Below are 22,458 nucleotides of genomic sequence, written 5' to 3' on the forward strand. Positions count from 1 at the left end.
TGTCTCGATGCCTTTACTAGGTGTGTTGATCTCTTTATGAAGATGTTGACAGCCAGACAAAGATCGTAAACGCCAGCTTGGCAAAGACGAGCGTAGTTGTGTATGCGCGTGATTGTGTGTGTGCACACGTGCACGCTGCGATTGATCTCATGCACACCCGGACCAGTCCCTCTCTTGGCAGGCTTGTGGAGCTACTTACCCCTCTGGCCTATCAAGCAGCTGAGCCTTCTGGGTGAGAGATCCTTTCTGAGTGGCAGCAGTGGGAGCCTCACCTGCCTTTCAACACAGGCCCAGTGAGAGTTTCTGCTTCTGTGCGTGTGTGTGTGTGGGTCTGTCTGATGCGTTTGTCCAGCGGGACGCCAAATAATGGTGTATGTGCCCACAGGGAGTTTCCATAGAAGAGTAGTGGGTGATGCCAGTGCCAAGTCACAGAGTCCAGACGCATAAATCAGAGCTGAAGACCGAAGAGAGGGAGGTGAGCAAGATGGTGCCATCAATCAGAGCGAGGCCTTCTGTGGAATGCCCATAAATGTGCCATGCTAACCATCTGAAGCAGGTATTCTGGCAGGATGAGCCGAGGCCCCATTCAAGTTCATTTCCATGTGCCGATGTACAGACATTTCTATGGAATTTTTGACAAATGGTAAATTTGTATTATTAGTTGGTTGTATTTTAGTTAAACTCTGTATGAGCAGTCAATGCACACATACACAAATCTGGAATCCACATCAGACTGTGGTATTGGGTTTATTCTGAAACTATATTTTAAAAAGTCACATTTGTAAATCAACTATCTCCATAAAAAAATTTAAAAAAAGATGTTGGTTGAAGCGGCCTTAGTCTTCAATCATGGTGGAGGGACTGTGTAACGTTTTAAAAGATTCTGGGCAGAGACGGCCGGTTGCTGACTTGATGTGACACAGCGTCAGTACTTGCTTCCGTGAATGAGGCTCATCAGACGCCGTTTCCCAGGATCACACTTTACATGTTGCTTTTGAAGCTGCGAAAGGAGACAGTGACCTTTCAGATGAGGCTTGAGAGCTACTTTCTTGGGCATCAAGTTTGTAGAATGTCTGGTCTGTTTTCTGTCTCAACTGGGGAGACGTAATTTGGCAGAAAACTCAGAATGCAAAAAAAAAAACAGGAAAGAGGAGGTCATAGTAAAATGGAGGATGAGTTGATGGATGGGAGGAGATGTAAACTTGTGTCATGGAGGGAAAGGATCATTTTAGATTTTACTTCCTAACTAAACTTGGAATTTGTCAAACAGGAAATGGTAATCTACACGTTCCCAGTTCAACTTGGAAGTCGTTATTCCAGATCAAACATTTACAGGTGCAGAGTTTCAGACGCCTGTACGATGAAATATATAATAATTGTGGTCATTAATTGGTATAGGTTCTTTCAATAATACTGTCTTCATCAGATTATTGCCTCCCATCAACCCTTTTTATGGCTCCATCTTTATTTGTGTGTATTTGACTGAATTTATCCCAGCAGTGAGATATGCTTTATGAATGCCATAACACCAGCTCCATTCTTTTTCCTCTTTATAGTTGTGAGCCATAGAATGCTGTCACGCAAACATTATTATTGGTATAATCATCATCATGTGCGTTTTAGTGGATGACAATAAGAAGCCAAGCCACACATGACAGATGGGTGCATATTTTTATGTGACAATAAATTCTGCACTAGTATTTGATTATATGCCCCATATCACAATTAAATAATTTTTATAAAATTAAAGTGACACCATTTCAAAAGCCAGTTCTTAAACATTTTTACGTTGATTAGCTAAAGACATCTGCAAGATGTTTAGCTTCTGAGGTGAAAGTCTCTGCAGCCTCACAGAAATGTTGCCCCTCAGTCTGTAGTTGCTACTTCTTTAAGGGCAGAGGGGCTTCTGGGAAAGCAGGGTGAGGGTGGTGGGAAAGGAGGAGGAGGATGTGGTAGGTAGTGGTGCGCGTGCACGAGTCCGTGCTCGTGCGTGGGAGGGGTGCGGGGGTAGAGATGGGCCCTGCAGGACCATTTGTGCCGAAGCTCATTTGCGCAGCGACACTTAATTGGCTACAACAATTAATTAATGTGTTGGAAAGTTGGCACAAAAAGTTCATTTAAGAGGGTTTTAATAAGCAATTAGAGGAAAAGCAGTGAAGAGGGGGAATTACTGAAGAGGAAAGAGAAAAGCAGGGATGGAGCAAAAGGCTGGCTCCTGGAAGTGTGTGCTCCCCGCTGTAGTATGGCTGTTTGATCCTTCCGTTTTAAGGAGCTGATGTAAGCTCAGGCATCATTAGAACGCCGCTATATCTCCTACTGAAGCTCTTCCACTGTTCAAACGAGGAGATGAAACTCATGCCCCTATATTGTAAACACATCAACCCCAGTGGCCTCCAATGCCCCCTCCCTCTCCTGCCGCTTGTCCCAGTGCCCAGTGTAAAATATCGCATGACTAATGAGCGGAGCAGGTTGAAATCCTGGAGAAGATGTCCTTGGAAGACGGATGCATTTTCAGCAGAATAATTAACTTAATTAACAAATTTGCATGCATATTCATCAGCCTATTAATGTCTGCTCCGCGCTGCTTGATGAGCAATGCAATAATAACCACGTCATTTGCATATTTGCATTCACACTCGCACCTTTATGTCTGAAACTCAAAAGACAAACCAGCCACTTCACGCTGTGTCCTGGGCACGTTCCACCTGCAGCGCCCCTACGACTGCACGCACATCCCCGGTGCGTGTTTCCATTCTCGCCACCAGTTTAACATTAACAAGATCAGAAGTGTGTGTGACAAACTCTTTCTGCACCCCCCAGCCTCTTTCCAGAGATCACTGCAGCTCTCCCTGCCTGCTTCCTTTCTTACTGCTGCACACCCGCTCTCCTTCCTGTTTTCATCTCTCTCATCTTGTTATTTATTCATCTCGAATAGATTTGCCTTTTATTTATTTATTTCTGGCTTTTGAAGTTCGGCTCGTGTGCCCGTCTGTGTCTGTGTGTGTTTTGCTGGAGAACTTGTATCTGTGCGGCTGCCTCCGTGAGCACCGCTGACAGTTCATTCTGGTTTGAAGGTAAAGGAACATCTAGCAGGGATCAAAATAAAAAATGGATGTCTAATATTCTCTTACTTCCTTCATTTCAGTTCATGTCTTTCAGACCTGTGCGTGTTTTCTATCACAGTGGATTTGTATTGATTACGGATACGACACATCCCTCTGTCTGTCAGTGATGAAGCACATTTGTCTCGTGGTTTCATGGGAGACTGGAAACATCACAAGCTTTCATCACTGTGCTTGTTTGTTTGTATTTATCTCTTTTAATTCGGCTTGTACCGTGACAGTGGTGTCTCTTGTATATTTGTGTGAATTCCTCTCCAATATTTCAAATGACAGTGATGGGAAAATGGAAAGTGTACGTTGCATTTAAACCAGACATGTGCTGACTGTGTGGGTGTCTTTCATTGTCTGAGGGCGGGTTAGCATTGCATGGGTAGAAGAACGTGTCTGTGTGGGTGTGTGTGTTTGTGTGTGTTTGTGTGTGTGTGCTCTGCCAGCTTGTGTTCAGACAGCAGCAGTTTTGCAGAGCGAAAATTAAAAGAAGGGAGAGATGCCAAGCGGGTCCCAGGAGACAGATAGATGGGACAGAGAGAGAAGAAAAGGGAAATAAGGAGTTTACACACACACACACACACACACACACACACACACACACCACACACACACACACACACACACACACACACACACACTCATTCGTGCACGCACACACATCAAACCCTCTATTACTTACATCATAATGTTTCATTACATTAATAGAAAAGCATCAATTATCCTCAATCTTCATTTAGGATTATAGTGATTCAAAACACCCGCACCCCCCACAAATGTCCTCCCCCGTACTTCAAGACCTCACAAAGATCAAGGGAAGAGATCACAAACAGCCTCAGCCAAGAGCAGGCGTGTATGCCGACAGACAGACACACAGATGCACACTCATGCATGAACGCTCACAAAACTTTAGATAGATCTCTCGCATTTTTTCCCTCTCCCTCTCCCTCTCCCTCTCCCTCTCCCTCTCCCTCTCCTCTCCCTCTCCCTCTCCTCTCCCTCTCCCTCTCCCTCTCCCTGTCTCCGTCTCCGTCTCTGTCTCTCTCCCTTTCAGCCTGGTGAGGTGACACCCTGTGTACAGTGTGACACAGTGCCGTCACCTCCCACTCTCTACATCACACCTCTGCCCCCTGCTGGGCCAGTCCTGTCATGGCACCCAGACACAGTCTCTTCTTCTCTGCTGGCATGAAAACCAGTAGTGGTAACTAGTTTACACAGCTTAACTCCTTTGATTCACTCATTCAGTTTAATGCACATGCACCTGTGTTTTCCCTCATCCTTTTGTCTGTGCAGATTCCTTTGGACTCAGAAGGTCATATTTTATGTTGAAATTATGAAAACATTGTATTTAATCATTCATTAAAGATCCCATTCTAATGACTTGCTTTCTCACGTATTTGAATTGTTTCAATTGAAAGCAGAGGATCATTTAAATTGAATTTTGACTCAACACAAACCGTCTTTGCAGACAGAAAACATCAATCCAGTCCTCTGTCTGATTAGCATTTATTCGAGCTGTGTCGGAGTTACACCAGATAAGGATGTCCTGGCTTTTTCTTGCTCTCACAATCAGTCTGTTTGTGCCACCATCTCAATACCTGCACATCTCTTAACCTTGTGCCAGTGTCCGGCCAGGCCAGTGGCAAGGGATGGAGCGATTGAGATATAGAGCATTAGTTGGTGTCAGGAGTAAATTAGAGGTTAGATCTGTTTTCTAATCAGAGCACAAGCACCGTGTTAGAGGAATTAGGGCGACAGCTGCTGGGAGCTTTTTATTCCTCTCTCTCTCTGAGCCAGAGACAGGCAGAACCCAGCTCAGGGACCACCTCTTTACCACAGCCACCTGTCAACACCGGTGTGTGTGTGTGTGTGTGTGTGTGGTGTGTGTGTGTGTGTGTATGCCCCTCCCCCACTGAAATGCTCACTCACATACATGTGAGAACACATATATGACCCTGCAAGCATGCACTCATGCTTGCACACAGACACACAAACACCGTCTGGCACAATGACCTCCCTCCATCTCTGAAATTAATGACAGTGCAGGCTCCGTGCACACGCAGCCATTTGTGATGTGCTTATGTTAAGTGTTAAAAGCCCTTATGAGATATCAAATTTAGATAAGGTGGAGCTGTGGGCGGCTTTGCATATGTCTATTTACTACCACCGAAATCCTCATTCCTTCACTGTGCAAAACTTGGGGGGGGGGGGCGAAACTTGTCAGTCATATAATGAGGTTAATCCTAATTTCCTCGGAACAGCGTATGAATCCATCTTCTTAAAAACCACAAGGATACTTTTAAACTTTATATAAGGCTGAGAAGAGTTTCATTCTTTGATCGTGTGAAGGGGGAAGATTTTTAAGGGGATGCAAAGATGAACACATGAATATCGTGATCTTCCAAACAGAGATTTGTTGTGGGAAGAGCTGTAGGAGGGCGAGAGGTGTAGGAGGTGGCATCAAGATGTCACACTTTCCTTGTAAATACCACTCATTTCTTTCACATCATCTTAATTCATCGTGTGTAAGTGTTCAGGTGATGTGGGTTCTTTCAAGCTGTGCAGCTAAAAATCCGACAGCTCTGCACTTCGCTCTTTGCTTCCGTCGTCGGCGAAACTGTTTTCCATCTCCTCCGTCCTCTTGTGTTCCTCTCATCAGTGGTGTATTTTTAATTCACTGACAGTTTGAGCAATGAGCCAACCTACAGTATGAGTTTCAATAGCGAGCCGGCCAAATCATTTTCAGCATCTTAACAAAAATATCCTCACTCCCACCACTATTACCTCGCACTAAAATAACCCAAAGTCCTCTATTCTGCTTATAACACTACGACACACACGCACAGTTGCAAACCATGCTGCATGAAATTTCTGGAAGTCGAAGCACGACTTGCTGCAACATCCCTCTCTCTTCCTAACTTCAATCTGGTGGCAGTCTTTGGGCTCTGAATGCTAATTTGGTGCTGGCTGAAGTCTAATAAGGAAACACGAGCACACACATTCAGTCCTCTCACTCTTGCACATCCCACACATGTGCGTTGCCACACAGTGTCATAAATAGATAGACAGTGCCAATCCCAGGCCTGGATGGGAGCCAGGTCTGCAGCAGCTCAGTAGTTAAATTATTAACACCAACCGGGAGAGAGACAAAGAGAAGAGAGGCTCAGGCAGTTCAGCGGAGAGGAGATCTGCAGATGAAAAATATGAGGTGTATCAGGACAGGGCAGAGATCAGAGGGACTGTGGAGGTTAAGGGGGGATTGCTTGAAGACGCAGAGAAGGAAATGATAAACTCCATGATCATGTTGGATGTAAGAATGGATGCTGAACTGAGGGTTTGCTTTTAGAATATGAGACCTTGTGAGTGAGAGGACTGGAAAAAGGTTGATTCTGAGGTTTTTTTGTTTTGCTTTTCACAAACGACAGTGGAATACTAATTGTGTGTGTGTGTGAGTGTGTGTGTCGGTCTATGAATTTGGTAGCAGAGTGAGGGGCGGGGAAGAGAGATGGAGAGAGATCTGGGGATGTTGGTTCTGATCCAGAGAGTTAATGTTGCGCTCATTGATGGATAGAGTGCCAGCCACGAGGCTCCATCCTCACATAAGATGGATTGAACACACCCTCTTCCTCTGTCTCATATGTTCCTGTTATAGCTTGATTTGTCTTGTCTTATTTCCCCCTAATTTTCAAAGTTAAATCAGAGAACTCTGCCACGGAGCCAACCTCCCGAGCAGCAGGAGTACGTGTGTGTGCGCGCCTTCTGTGGAGCGGCTTTAACGATTTGCTGTCACATAATTTCCATCTCTGCGTATGTGTTAAACAAAAATACAGCAGGCCTCAGCATCCCCTGTGACCCTCATTAGGTATATGTACCGGATAAAGATGGATGGATGGATGGATGGATGATGGATGGATGGATGGATGGATGGATGGATGGATGGAGGGAAGGATGGAGGGAGGGATGGATTGTAACTAATAGTTCCTAGTATTTCTGCGTGGGGGTTCTGTGCTATCCTCCCACAGCGCTTGGATGCTTCTTTACCTGGTTGGTGACCTGGAGTCTGGTGCCAAGAGCGCCTTGAAAAATAGATTTGTAGGTGAATTTCTAACGTGTGATCCACACGCCGTTGACGAGGCCAAAACAGGTTTTCTCCTCCCAGACTACAGTGTGAAATTGTGTTCTGAACGTGCAAGCATTGTGTGCCTGCGTGCGCGCACGGCTGCTCAGCAAAGGCAGTGTGACGTGATTTATAGTAATAGTTTATGGTTGTTTTTATTTACACAAGGAAGTCTTGAGTATAATTTTTTCTCTGGTGGGTGTGTGGTGGTTGGAGTGGGGGGGGGGGGGGGTGAAGTGATCTGTGCGAAAGCCTCCTGTTCTATGCGCTGTGTGGTTGAGGCAGAGGGGGATTGTGGGTAGCTGCTGTCTGCAGGGGTGGGGAGGGGGGTGGATGGGTTGCTGGGGCGGGCGGTAGCAGATGGCGTGCCACACTGTGAGGGCCGTCGGCTGGCATCCAGAGGAGGAATAGGAGGGAGGGGAGGGGAGGGGATGATGGGAGAAGGTGGTGGTGATGAGGGAGGGGAGGGGATTGGAGGGGCACTGCTCCCAAAGTGCCAGCAGGCATCAGGATAGTGAGAGAGAGACAGAGGTGAGGGGCTTCGGTGGGAGACAGGCTGGTAGACAGGCAGACTGGAAGGAGCACGCAGACTCCCAGATTAGAGCTTAAGCAGGGCTTGGAAGCAGGATTTTGGTGCTAATTGCATCCACTGAAGAAGAACCAAAATGCCAGATTTGTCTTTGAACCCTAATTCACTTGTGTCTTTTGACCTTTTCCACTTCCATACAGCGTCTCCGTGTGCCTACAGCCTGGAGATTAGCATGCTAGGCCAATCAGACGCCCATCTCTGACATATTGTTGTCTAAGAATGGCCACTGATGTAGCATGAGGTTGTCATGTGGAGGCCACAGGGTTGGCATATGTACTGTGAGGAGTTGACACAGGGTCTGCTCTGAAGTGACATAAGTTTGGCAGGCCTGGCATCAAGGTGGCATCAGACTGGCCCTGGGTTAGTGAGGCTTGCTGAATGGGTAACGGCTATTGTACTGTAAAGGTTGTGGAGTCTGGGTTCTGGGGTCTCTGCTTCATAAGTTGCATAGGTTTCTGATAAAGACAAGAAGTGTTCACAGCTGCTACAAACACTTCTAAAAGATACATACAAGCTGCACAACAATATTAAAAGAGTGTATTTTAGTGTAATATCACATAGGGAGGTGAAGGTGTATAGAATTATGGTGAAAGTATAACATAGGTCTACCATATGAAGCATACTTTTCATGCATGCTAATGCTAACCCACATCTTTTGATGTAATCTTGAATCGTTGCTATATAAAATACACTTGGCAGCATGAGCTAGGATTCAGTTGACCTACTTGATTTAAGTTTTGGCCTTTTTGAGATGCGTCTCACATTTTTATTCTTTTTAATTTTTAACAGGTTGAATTGCTACAGACAGCTTTATATATATATATTTTTTTAAATAGCAGCCATTAAACACTCAGGTCATTCATGGGAACAGAGGAGAAGCTTTCAGGACGCTGAATGAGTCTCTTTCACATTGCAAATATTGACAATTAGTCGCTGTCTCCTTCTAATTAAGGTGCAAGTAGGAACCGTCAGCATCAGCAGAGCATACGTACACATCTGCAGACAGACACCAGAACTTACAGATTCTCTCTCTCGCGCTCTGTCTCTCACACACACACACACACACACACACACCGACATTACGACTGCTGCTATTACAGACAAGAATGAGCAGATGTTGAGGAATTTAAGATGCACACACACACACACACACACACACACACCTCTTTTTTGCCATACCTTACTGCACCCTAACAGACACACCCACCCTCCAATACACACATTAATCGCTAAAACTATAAAACTATATCTTTATTTTTCCTACTCCACACCTTGTTAACTTGTACGGATTCATGCATCCACATGATGCACATGTGCAAGCACACAAGGATACACACACACAAACATGCGTGCACACACTTATGCATTGTGGCCCACATCCCCCTCCAGGCTGGCCCTGCTCATAAGGGGCACCATGTGGCACTGTATTCCCTCTGGCACGAGGCACCGACTCTGCCAGCTCTGCATTGTCCTCTGCCTGCTGGAGAGCACGCGCCCAAACCATTGCCCACCTCTTCTTCTGTCTTCATCTTTCCCTTTCTGTCTCTTTTATTGCCTTCCTCCTTGCTTACCAAATACATTCACTAGACTGATGACATTTGCTTGTGTTTGGCTTCCAAAGTACACTGAAACTTAAGATAAATGTGTGTGTTTGTCTGCAAGAACACTATTGGGAAATCTTGTCTGCGCCTCATTGTCTGTCTTTGTGTCCTATCAATTTCCCAACTGATCTGCAAGTGTGGGAGCAAAATATTGTCAGAGCACAGGTGCATTTGTTTATAGCTCAGATGTCTGTCAAAGGGAAGCCAAATCTTTTACATGTACTGTCCTTTAGCAGCTAAGGATAGAATACAATTTATAGACAAATGTCCTTAACCCTAACCCTATTCACATAGATAGATAGATAGATAGATAGATAGATAGATAGATAGATAGATAGATAGATAGATAGATAGAACAAGGCAGCTGCTCTGAGGACAGAGCTGCTCAGCGGGGCTAGCATTAGCTTTCTGTGTTTGGGTGAGAATTAGCCAGCATTATCGCTTGCATCGCCTCTTAATCCCTTAATCTGGCATGGATGAGGAGGAAGATTTTGCAAAAGAGATGGTGTGTCAATCCTCGGATTCACATCGTTCCTGGCAACAACAAAAAAAGGTTGACAGCAAATATATTTAAAAAAAAGTTTGTGCTGCGTAGAGTTGTGCAGTGCCTTGATTTATCAGGCTTTTAATGGTCTTAAATAAAATGATGCCAGACCTTATTTTAATATTGCCAGTGATTTGTGACAGCATGCGCAAATGATGATGAAGACGAATTGTGCATTTCATGACATTTTATTAAAAGAATATTGTTGCAAGAAATATGGCCTAAAAATATAATCATATAATGTGTCGTTTTATGGTTTATTAGAAACAATGCCACTAATTACTCATTACGTCTGTAAAGATTGCTTTTATAAAAAAAACCAATCCAAGCCAAGAATGATATTTAAAAAAAATCGTACATGTTGTTGAATAATGACCAGAAATCTTCATTAGACACATCCCCTTACAAATTTATCACTTTTTTTTTTTGCTTTGGCTCTCCATCTCCTCCAATTGGCAGTAGTGTCTTGATCTACTCCAGCATTTATTTATATAATCCCAAATATTTGCCCAAAGAAGTCTTAAACCATGATACATACACAGATTTATTCTGCCGCCTTTTGCGTTCTCACGCTGTGCTCGATGTCATTGTAAAAATTGTTGGAGGATCGTGACCTTTGACCTTTTATTTTCAAACCAACTTCCTGTCCCTTCGCCTTTATTGCCACAGAGCAACTGGCAATAATTTCCTGTAGAATCATTTTTTTTCAACAAAGTCGGCGATCCAATGTGACATGAAGAGTCTGATAATTATCTTGGAATAACAACGACATTTCCATGAATGCAGCAACACAAAGGGGAATGAGGGGGCGACCTTTTTGACCTCACATGGTCACAAAGGGCCGATGTGCTGGTGCAGAGCAGGGATCCATCAGCATGGCAGCCTGTCCTGAGCCTGTTAATATGATCAGTTCAAACCCTTAAACTGGGGAGCGGTCACTCACACACAAAGACACATTCAAACATCAACCTGTTATTGTTTTAGAAGGGGGTGACACCTTACCTGTCACGCTGCCCCCCCCTCCTCGCTCTCTTTCTTTGTGACACGTGGGACATACTGAGCGCCTGCAGCGAGATTCTTCCCCATGAGTGGCATTCCAGAGCAGGCTGTCCCTGGGGAGCATGGGAGTGGGGTTGGGCAGTGGTGGGTCTGTGGGCTGATTGGACGGGGAGCAGGGCAGGGGGCTTGTTGATGCAAAGCTCTGAACAAGGGGAGGTGTATCGTTGCATCCCGTCCACTGTCTTGGTCCAACGTTGTGGCTTTGGAGGAGGACAGCGTGACCTTCACTGACTGTGACCTCAGCATTCATCACACTGGGCATCTTGGCTGCCTTTCAAACCGGTCTTGTCCAAATGAATACAATTAGCTTCATGGAAATAAAGTTTTTCTCCTCTGATAGGAGTAATGGTGGTGTGGTGGTTAGCAAGGTTGTGGGTTTGAGCCCCAGTCACAACAGGCCTCCCTGTGTTGAGCTCTGCACTACTGTTCTGAAAAGCAGAACGAGCTTCATCCAGAAGAGCTCTCCCTGATCTTGACTGCATTTATCTTGTCTCTTGTGCACAGGAGGATGTTCTCATGTTCAAATAGCACATCTCGGCATACTAGGCCTCTTTATCATTAGTTCTTTTTACCTCCTATCTTTGACCGGAATGACAACTTCGTGTGCATGAGTGCAGGAGACTTCTGCATATTTTTGTCACATGTTATCATGTCATTTTTTTCCCGTCCTCCTTCTTTGTCCTCGCTTCTCTCCCCATTCTTGCTGTCTGGCAGTAAATATTTCATTTGCTTTGCTGTTGTATGCCGGTACATTAACCAGTGGTGCCAGCCCAGCTCTCTGCTTGTGGCTGGCTGTATAAAAATAAACACACTCTAGTTGTAATGAACAGATGTCACAGAATTTAAATGCCCACCACCCCTCCTCCCCCCTACTCATCCTCCTCCATATACATAAACACTCTTCGTCCTCCTCTCCCACCTCTTCTTCTCCTTCACCTCTCCATTTTTGTTCATGCATAAAGGCGCACATGCCTGCATGCACACTTGCAGTCGTACATTAGTGGATGTGCATTCAGACACAGACACTGAGGAATCACGACACTTGTCCAGTTTTATACATGTAAACATGAAAACTGACATCCCTCGCTTCTGCCAGTCTTCCTGTCCCCACTTCCCTCTTTCACCTTCTCCCACCGTCCTCTTGATTGACACTGTGGTCATTTTCCAGGCTGTGGTCGTCAGGACCACCCATCTACTTCACAATATCAGTCTGTTAACTCACAATCCCCAATGGCATCATCAGATCCCATTTTGGTACTGCGAGGACAGACTGGGCATAAGTGCACAGAAGTGTGCACGAGTGTGTGTTGGTGTGTCCACCCCTTTTGTCACTCCTGCTCTTTTCCCACTGAGTGTGTGCCAGCTCTCTGTGTTTGCTGGCTGACAGGAGCGAAGGAGAGACAATTGTTCTCTACATACCCAGAGACCCTCCCCTGCCAAGTCTGGGATGAAATCCTTTCTATAATGCTAACTCCTCACAGTCAGGCTTCTCACAGCAAACCACACACCACTCCAGCTCTGGGTGGGAGGCTGATACCATGCTAAAGTCAGACAGATACACAAAGGTCTGTTGACTGCAGCACTAATATATGTTAGCGAGTGAAAATGTCACATTTGGAAGCTCCTCGCAGAATTATCTGTACGTCCTGATATTGAAGAATTACAATAGATGCATCTTGAAGTAACACATGCATGGATGAGCTTTTTAGCAGCATGCTGAGTAAATATTTTTCTAAACTTTGCAATGTTTCCTACTTTAAAAATGATGCTCCTAAGATAATTTTATATGAGTTAAAGGACAGGTCTTGATCAAAGGTTACTCCAAGATCCCTCACCAAGCGATTAGAGGCTAAGGAGAAACCAGCTACAGTAATGATGTGATCTAATATAACCCTGAATTTAGAACCAAACGCAGTGAAGAAGGAAATCTCTGATCATCCAAGACTTTATGTCTTGAGCTCCACTTACTGCTCTGTCTCCTCTGGTTTCACGGCTGAATGTCATCAGCAGAGCAATGAAAGTTTATTACGTGCTGCCCAATAATGGCTCCTAAGGGAAGCACGTACAAAGTGAAAAGGTCTGAGGACAGAACCATGTGGAACTCCATGACTAACCCCAGTGCGTGAAGAGAAAACACCGTGAACATGAGCACACTGGTATCTTCTGATAAATAGGATCTAAACCAGTCCAGTGCCATCCCTCTAGTCCAGTTGAAGCCCAGTGGAACCAATATAGAAAGAAGTCCATTGTCTCAAGCTTTGAGAAGATTTTTAGTAACTTTAACAAGTGCTCTTTCTCTGCTGTGATGAGCTCTAAAACCCAACTGAAATGTCTCCCACAGACTGTTCCTCTGCAGGTGGTCTAGTAATTCAGTCACTACCACCTTCCCCAGAACTTTACATATAAAAAGGTTTGATATTGGCCTATAATTTACCGACACATCTGGATCAAGTGCTGAGGTCTGATTACTGCAGCCTCTTTTTTTTAATACTTACCGCAAAATTCAGTATTTTATAATCAGCAATATTATACATGATTCATTTTATTTTGTGGCTTTGCGTCAATTACGGTATTAAAGCGACGTCTCAATAGCACGTGGAGGTAAACCTCATTTCCAATAAAACCGTGGGTCTGGTTTTAAACTTTGAGTTGCAGGAGCGGCTCAGGTGAGGAAAAGTTTTGGTGGACGCAGGTCACCTCTGGTAGCAGAGGAGGTGTGCAGTGGAAGATTAAAGTTGAAGGAGAGAAGGCCAGATGAAGGGATGGATGAAAGATGAAAGGAGATGGGGAGCGGCGTGGAGGTCGTCGGGGGGGGTGATCAGTGAGGTGGATGGGATGCCATCTGACAGGTCCAGCTGGGAGACTGCCCGCCCCCCAGCGCTGCAAACTGGTCAATATGGAGGCCAATTACTGCTGCCCATGTGACCAGGGCATCATCCAACCCTATCATAACACACGCGCGCTTATGCGCGTGACCGTGCCATCTGTGCAGACCAGCAGCGACCCCCTTCTGATCCAGTTGTGTCTCCGTGCACGCTCCTACTTAACCTCCTAAACAGGGGCCAGCCACGCCCCGTTACCGGGCCCAGTGGAGTGTATACCACAACTGGGCGACCGCACAAGAGGCCAAACGAGTCCAGAAGACTTTCTGCACACGCTTGGAGGCTGTCTTATTAAACACTGCTCTCCCCAACATGGCGACATCTGGCATCACCCGGACCTCCAAACATAACTGGCCACCTGTAAAAGGCCCGAAGCCTGACTGGCTCTCCCCCGGATCTGCACCTCTGTCCTTCCTGGACCCCTTTAGCCCCCTAATCCTTTCTCCCCCGACTGAATACCTCCTTTCTCCTTTGGCGGGACCTCCAGCAGTAGCACACTTGCTTCAGCCTCATCTTCTGCCTCAGTGCCCGTGCTGCCCCAGCGCCTCATTGTGTGATAATAAACAGATGTTGCGGAATTTTTCTGAAAATGGGGTGCCGCGGACAGGCCCGCTATCTTGTCCGGCAGTGCTGGGGCAGCACACTCTGGCACATTTACCTATGCTGGTGCCAGAGAATTTAATAAAATACAAAACCAAAATACATATCTGACTCTCAAAATCATTTTTGTCCCTACCAGTCAATATTTATGCCATTGGCCCCTTTAAAGTTGTATTTTATATGATCTAATGCATATCTGAATTTTTTTTTTCAAAAGCATTTGATTATTATTTTAACTAGATGTTAATTGGAATTCACAGTATTCTACTTGTGACATTTTGATAATCGCACTATTGACTGTTATGTCGGACAAACACTCTTGAATTTTTTCTCTATCAAGTTGAGTGAGAAAAGAGTGGGCACGGACATGATAATTTAAACAGCGAGATTCATTCACTCACTTTTCATCCTGAGTACAGAGTGTCACTTGAAGTTGTTTTTTTATGGTTAACTGCCAATGCTACAAACCTTTAAACTATGGCAAATGAAATAATAAATTATTAGCTTGTGTAAATGAGAACAGCTTCAAAAATGACAGGTTGACATGAATTATATAACTTGTGATCAGTTCAGAAAACATCTGTAAGATGAATGAAAACTCCTAAAGTTGCAGCATGCCGGACACTCTTGGACTAGTTGTTTTTCATAATTCCACTTTACATGGCCCAGACAGCGACAGAGAACATTTCCTGCACGTTTATCACATGTAGGAATTCAGTGCAACTCGGTGAGATGCTGCTGCATGTAAAACATATCGTCAGACACAAATATGCATATTCATATGCCAACGCTTCAAAAACGCAATGCTGCGCGCGCGTGTGCGCACACAAGGTAAAGAGTTATCCGGGATGAGCGCTCTCGTTTTTAAACGTCCTGGATAATGAACAGATGCTGCAAAAATTAGGAAAGAAACATCGACTCCTCCCAGCAGGGCCACTCTGGCCCGGTGAACTGGCACACTGGCGCACACGCGGGTTGTCCTCTCCGGAGCTCCCGGTGCTGCTGCTGGGGAACATTAAGGGACTTGGCACGGTTCTCCTCCGCCGTGCCTGCAAACCCTTTCTCTCCTCTCTCTCTATCTCTCTCTCTCTCTCTCTCTCTCTCTCTCTCTCTCTCTCTCTTCTCTCTCTCTCTCTCTCTCCCCTCTTCCTCTCAGACTGTGGAGGAAGAGGAGGTGACGGTGTGGGATGGCCGGGGAGTGTTTGATGGATACTCTCTCCCACTGCTCCGTGGCTTTCTCAGACACATGCACCTTTTCCCCGTTTCAACATTTCAATCATGGGGCCTAAAACAGAAACAAATGCGTCAGCACGACCCCTTGTAATGCCCCGGTGGGCAGTTTGAAAGTGAAGTACAGACCTGCTGATTCGACTTTAGAAATAAATGTTATGCGTAATTTGACACAGAAGGAGAGAGAGAGGTTGTAGTACCTAAAGAACTTATGTTGCCTATATTAAAAGGAAAATCAAATTATTTACTGCAAAACCAAACCCTATATGTAAGTAGTTTGTTTCGGTTTTAATTATTGTAAATATATCAAATTCGTATTGCCTCCCTCCGTCGACTTGAAGTTAAAAACATTTTAACCTGTATTTTTGAAGGCGTTCGCAATAATCATCTATCCTTGCAGAAAAGTTTTAATTGGCCGACTCTTATTTCGATAAGGTTAAATATTATTGAGCGATTGTCGCCATGTTTTGTATCGTTCTATTCATATTATCGATTTTTTAAAATGATTTTTAAAGGAGATTCTTTTCTCTATAATAGAGAAAGTCCGTATAAAGGATACCGGCCATTAACAGCTTAAATTCCAGGCAACAGGTTTTAGTAAATATACTCCGACGTGTCCGGTCAGATGATGCTTGTCTGGTCCGTGTTTTTCCTCTTTTTCGCTGTTGCAGTTTTGGCGCAGTGATTTAACCGGTTCAGGAAACTTAAACCTCAAGTCTGCAGATTAACCTGAACGACGTCCATGACATAATCGTCTTGGGGCTGTTGTTAATTGATATTGATCTTATATTGATTTTCGCCACTTGCCACCATAAGCTCGCGTGTGTCCTTATAAAAGATCCAAGACATTGGGGAACATATGGGTCCGGGGGCAGCTCTCCAAACCCAGGCGGGGTGGCAACGGCTGCCCCTTGTGATCGCTCTCTCTCCATCCTTTTCTCTCTCTCTCGCCCTCGCTCTGTGTGCCTGTGTGTGTCTGTGTGTCTGTGTGTTTCTATCGGTCTGTCTGTCTGTCTCTTCCTGTCTGTGCGTGAGAGACGACTGGGTTGTTTCCCCCTATATGGGCCCTGTATGAAAACATTGAGAAAACATTTCATTGTGTTGCGTTGGACAAAAGCGTCTGCTAAATGTCTTAGATATAAAGTAATGCAATGTGCATTTAATACATATATACTGTTGGGTTAAAGGCCCCTATAATCACGTTTATAATATATGGCATATGAGATGCGTGTTTAAACTTACAAGAGGTGAAACTATGCTGGGAGGGTCGATTCCATAATTTATAGGAACCTGATGTTTAATGTATTATCGACATCAAAATGAATGGCCGATTTAAAAGAAGAAAACAGATTTGCTTATATATTAAATGTATCGGTGGCCTGAAAACTTTTAAAACCAATGCAATGTCTTTTTTCATAATTAAAGAAGCTAAATGTCACAAACTGTGCACTATAGATAATATGCTCTTTAAGGTAAATACGGAACATTTTGAGTGAAACTGATTTGATTGAATTATATTCGTCGACAGATTTGCTCCCCACAGATAACAATGACACCTGTTATCCACTGAAAACCCAGTAAAATATCCCCGTAGTTTATGCGCAATGCCAACATCGTGTCTTTAACGTGCAGTATTATTGTATTCACTTGGGTTTAAATGTTAAGTCTTTCTTTTTTCCATTTATTCCATATTTTCAGCCCAATCTGGCTGAGCCGTGCAGCTGTCGCTGGAGCTCACCGCGGTGCTGATCCAACTCTGCTTAACCTTTCGCTATCCGAGAGCTTCAGACCCGATTGAACCGGTTTCCTACGTTACACAATCACTCTTTTCCATAAGTTTCAGGGATTTTTTTTCAAACCGGATTTAGTAATCAGACTCATCAAGTTAAGATGGACGCGTCCGCCGCGGATAATTAGGATTAAAAACAATTGCTCCTCGCTCCTGCAAGGCCTTGAGGTTCTGCACAGGTCAGACTCCATTTTATGAATACTCCATTCCCAGAAATGCAGCGTCTTTTTCTCGCAAAGTTTCATATCTAACGACACAATTGTCATCAAATTACAAGTCTTTAAATTATGGAATTATAAGAGAAGGAAATGTGGAATATGCGTAGCAAATAGGCTGCATCTTCTCCTTCAGTTTAATTTGTTGTCGGGGTATCTATTTAGTCACGGTTATAATTTTTTTTAAAAAGTAAATATATCCACTGTTTCTTTCATTACAGGTTTTTTTTATTTTACCACACGTTTGGAAATAATTAGGTATAAGAAAAATGCTCATAAACATGTGCATGGGGTCCTTTTATTTTCATATATTTCCAACATTACAAAAGAAACATAATAAATCATTGCAATAATAATCGATCAAACAAATTCAACTTTATACAAACCAAAATACAGTACAGTGACATAATTATAAGAACAGACGCAATATGAAGAAATAAATACATTTTTTTACTGTAATTTAAACAATGTTTTGGCAGTTTCACCGTTTTTGGCGATTTCAACCATCGTCGGATTAACTAACTGTGTGTGTGTGTGTGTGTGTGTGTGTGTGGTGTGTGTGTGTGTGTGTGTGTGTGTGTGTGTGTGTGTGTGTGTGTGAACAGTGCTGATGATACATACAGTGTCAGGGCCATGTCTTGTCTCGCGGTGTGGTCTCGCCGGGATTTGCATAGATGCGTAATAACGAATTGATTGATTTTAATAACTTCCGATTGTTCTAAACCAACCCCATCACCACATCTGCATCGACTTCACATTTCCCTTTCTCCAGAGTTCCTTTTGTGGAACTCCAATAGGTTTCCAATAAATAAGATTACACGTGGCTTGCATGTTTAGTCATTAACTTATTGTATTTAATGTATTTGAAAATATCAGTTTGACGTGTAGCAGCGTGGTAGTAAAGTTGGAAAGGTATTCCAATCATCAAAATGCAAACAACCACTGATACAAACACAAATGGTACATTGAAATGTTTTTTTTTTTATCAAGTGTTGACTTCAAGAGTTTCTGTTTACTTTCGTATGGATTTTTTTTTCTTTAGTTGCATGATGTGAGTTGTGGACTGTACCTAGACCCCTGGCTACAGCAGAAAATGGATAGATAAGAGGGAAACACACATGAGAACGAGTGAAAAATCTCCCAGAAGCCGAGTCCTGGGTGCTAAGTATGTGTCAAAAAGTGTGTCGTGGATGGATATTTGATTGCAAGCGAACGCACGAAATAGGTTTTTCATTTTAACTGTGAAAAAAAGCGTTCAGTTCATCATACGCGGGGGCCCGTTCGTGGTGTAAGTGCATGTCGTGGTAAGGCAGGACATTTTCAGAGTGAATGCCACCCCGGGTCCCCGAGGAGCCAAACACAAGGTTGTGTGCCGCGGTGGATCTGGATCCAGGAAGGCTGGAGTAATGCATAGAGTAGTGGTATCCCTTCTCGTTTTCGGGTGAGGCAGGGCCTTGGTGCTTTAGTGAAAAGTTGCCGTTGATGCACAAGGGTGGACTTACGGGGGGCTCGTATTCTGGGCTGTTGTATTCCGGGGATCCACTCCCTCCATAAAGAGAATCGTAAGCAGAGCAGTAACCTTGCGTCCTCAGCGCATGTGAGTTTGAGCTCGGCTGGCAGTGGGGACTCGACAGGCGCGCACACTGGTAGGGGTATGAATGCATGGAGAAAGAGCCGGCCCCGTACCTCCCCCCATCCTGGCATTGTTGTTCTGTGAGAAAGTTGCGGGAGTTGAGCTGCAGGCACCCCGCCACCAGGTTGGTCGTGGGCTGGGACAGTCCTTTACACAGCGTTTGGACGTACGATACCAGGTCGGGTCTTTTCCCAGAGCGTAAAATCTCCGACAGAGCCCAGATGTAATTTTTGGCCAACCTCAAAGTCTCAATTTTGGATAGTTTTTGGGTTTTAGAGTAACACGGAACCACTTTACGCAGATTGTCGAGCGCAGAGTTCAGGTCATGCATGCGGGTCCTCTCCCGTGCGTTGGCCTTTATCCGCCGCACCTTGGAGCGCTCGATTCTGGCCTGGGTCATTTTGCGCTTCTTTGGGCCCCTTTTCTTGGGCCTGTCTCCCTCCGTTTCGTCTCCATCGTCCTCTTCCTCCGCCCCGTCGTCATCGTCGTCTTCCCCTGCGTGTTCAGACTGTGTCCGGCTGTCGTCTCTCAATTCCGATCCATCATCCTGCGCGTCTCGGTCGTCATCTTTGAGTTTGTTATCGTCAGAATCGCTGTCCTCCCCCCATCCAGAATATTTCTGGACGTCTGGAAGCAAAGATGGGTCGCTAAAAAGCCTCGTCAACATTGTGGTTCTGTGAATGACAGAAAGAAAAAAATATAAAGCACTCTCACGGACGACGACGTGCATCTTAAACAGAAATAAATGACCCTGAAGGCGAACCTAAACCTAATCGGCGTCCTTGTTTCATCTAAAGGACACGTCTTGTAACTGCTGTGGGGGAAAGGAAGAAAAACGGAGGAAGAACCCATTTGAAATATTTCTGTCAGATGGATCCGCATTTAATTCCCTGCTGTCATCAGTGCCCCGTTGTGTCCTCTCACAGCGAGTCCCACCGGCAGGGGCCACATTATGGGTCCCACAGGGGCTCCCTTTCACTCCCTCTGACGCCTATACACTCCTGGCTGCATTCCAACACTATTCATTCACCCCGTACACCTCTGCTCTGAGGGGATTTTATTTAACCGGTAGGCAGGTTCTGGTCAAAGTCACGGTGAGGATTAAATTAAAGCTCCCAGCCTAAAGGTAATGGAAAACTATAGTTAAAAAAAAAGGAAATTTAAAATAATTAAAAGACAAAGAAGTGGCTCTTGCGAATAATTAAAAAAAACCCACACATTTACGCAATGAGCGACATTAAATAGGTAAATAAGTTGAATACAGATGCAAAGGAATGATTGCAGCCTAAATACAAATTTTAAATGAAACAAATTTAAGCCTACCGCTTGATTATTCAGCGCAATCCATCCCAGAGCAGTAGATCGAGCTGAGGAGATCTATGACAGCTTCAATAAGCCTTCATCGGCCCACACTCCACTACACGCTTCACCTTCCATCTATTATCACAGTGCATCCGCCACACGGATTTGCAACACCCCCACCCCCTTCCAGTAAGGTAGACTGTGATGGTTGGTTAATTATCTCGGGGGGTGTGCCAGGGGCAAAATCTAGTTTTTAAATCTCTGGCTCGGGAGGTTCGCTCAATTAGATGAAAAAAAATAAAGACACGCAGCAACGTTTAATTAACAGACCATGTAGCTTACATGAAATAGATTTCACACATAATTCAGTATGCAAGAGTGCTTGATTTCTAAGCAGTTTCTTAGTCAGACGTAACCTTTACAGATGGAAATCACTTGTACCCTTTTAGCCTTCGTTAAATATAAAAAACCCATAATTCAGCTGGCACAATTTCCGATTTCGCACAACTAACAGTTCAACTAAATGACAAGGTCTAAAATAAACGAATAGATCATGATGCCATGGAGGTCCATCAATAGTCCCACCCTTTCCTTAGAAAACGAAAATAAAAATCATCGAGGAAAATCACTAATGCATCCCCAAACATGCTGATGGGCACCTACCGCAGATTTATTGTACCCAAGCTTACTTTCTTTTGTTTCAACCCTTTTTAGGTCCAAACGTAGAAATCTGGAAGTCAAATCCTACGATCTAATTGAGGCGCGGCAGAAAAAGGTCCGCTTCATCCTTAGATCAGCTCCCTGCCTCGATCTTGTCTGAGTCTATCTTTTATTTCCAGGTACTTCTCAATGTCAGAAGTTGAAGGACACGGATCGGGACAGCAGGGGATGGCGCGGCCAATTAAACGGAAATCCATCACTTAAAATACATGAAGTAAATTTTCCTCCCAGGGAAATTGAGACAATTAATTTTGCCCATGTAAATGTAAAATGCAATCCAAAATCACACACAGCGTTATTTCCACAACAGTCAATACAATTATACTTTTAGACTACAAACTATAACATATAAATATGTTTTAAACAGCCGTTGAGGCTACGCTGCATAAACTGACACCGATAAATCTCCACCGTTTAATTAGATTAATTTCTCCCTCCATTTTGGAGGAATAAGAGCATCCAGAATTTTTGCTTTCAATGGTTCAGGTTGAACCTCACCTTGGCTCGATGTCTCCACTAGGGATGGGAGGGAAGAACGCGGGTTCGAGTTTCAGAGCATCTTCAGGGACCGCAGGAGTGAGCGAAGCAGCGCTCCCCGTCAGAAAGGTGCAAGCGACGCGCGGCTCTCTCGTTTGGCGGCGTCTCTCTCGGCGCGCGGACTAATATGAACGAACGTTTGCCTTCGCTTCGCGTGTTGCTGTGTTAATGTGCAAGTGGCATGTAAATGTGTGTGCGCGCGCACGCGTGTATGTTTGAGTGGGACCGTGAGCTACCGAGGAAGGGGTTACATACCAGCTAAGGCTGTGATGCCAGCGCCCATATGGCTGGCACGTCACCGGCAAGAGCCATCACATCAGAGCCCAGTGATTGACATGCGCCCGCATTTGGAGAGATTTGCCCGCGGGGGGGAGAAACTGGGAGACTTGGGGGGGATTGAGAGAGAGACAGAGCGAGAGGGAGAGAGGGAGAGGAGCGGGAGCAGGAGGGTGAGGTGGTGAGGAGGAGGAGGGCTTCGCCATCTGTCACCACGCTAGAGCTCACACAGCCAGAAAAAAGGAGGAAAAGGA

At 44.7% G+C, this 22,458-nt stretch overlaps 1 protein-coding gene across 3 annotated transcripts; it reads right to left on the reverse strand.

Annotated features, from left to right (window-relative positions):
- Positions 1–18,014: 18,014 nt before the first annotated feature.
- LOC130515186 (neurogenic differentiation factor 2-like) lies at positions 18,015–22,330 on the reverse strand. Of its 3 annotated transcripts, none has more exons than XM_057015291.1 (2): positions 22,184–22,330; positions 18,015–20,043 (listed from the first exon to the last, which is right to left on the reverse strand). In XM_057015291.1, the coding sequence occupies exon 2, from the start codon at positions 20,034–20,036 to the stop codon at positions 18,972–18,974; it is 1,065 nt and encodes a 354-aa protein (XP_056871271.1). In that variant the 5' UTR covers positions 20,037–20,043; positions 22,184–22,330; the 3' UTR covers positions 18,015–18,971. The 3 variants fall into 3 exon arrangements, with proteins under 3 accessions (XP_056871271.1, XP_056871269.1, XP_056871270.1); XM_057015289.1 differs by lacking the exon at positions 22,184–22,330 and adding an exon at positions 21,890–22,170; XM_057015290.1 differs by lacking the exon at positions 22,184–22,330 and adding an exon at positions 20,693–21,772.
- Between the last annotated feature and the right edge of the window lie 128 nt (positions 22,331–22,458).

This window comes from Takifugu flavidus, chromosome 18 (assembly GCF_003711565.1).
Source record: "Takifugu flavidus isolate HTHZ2018 chromosome 18, ASM371156v2, whole genome shotgun sequence".
NCBI classification, from domain to species: Eukaryota; Metazoa; Chordata; class Actinopteri; order Tetraodontiformes; family Tetraodontidae; genus Takifugu; species Takifugu flavidus.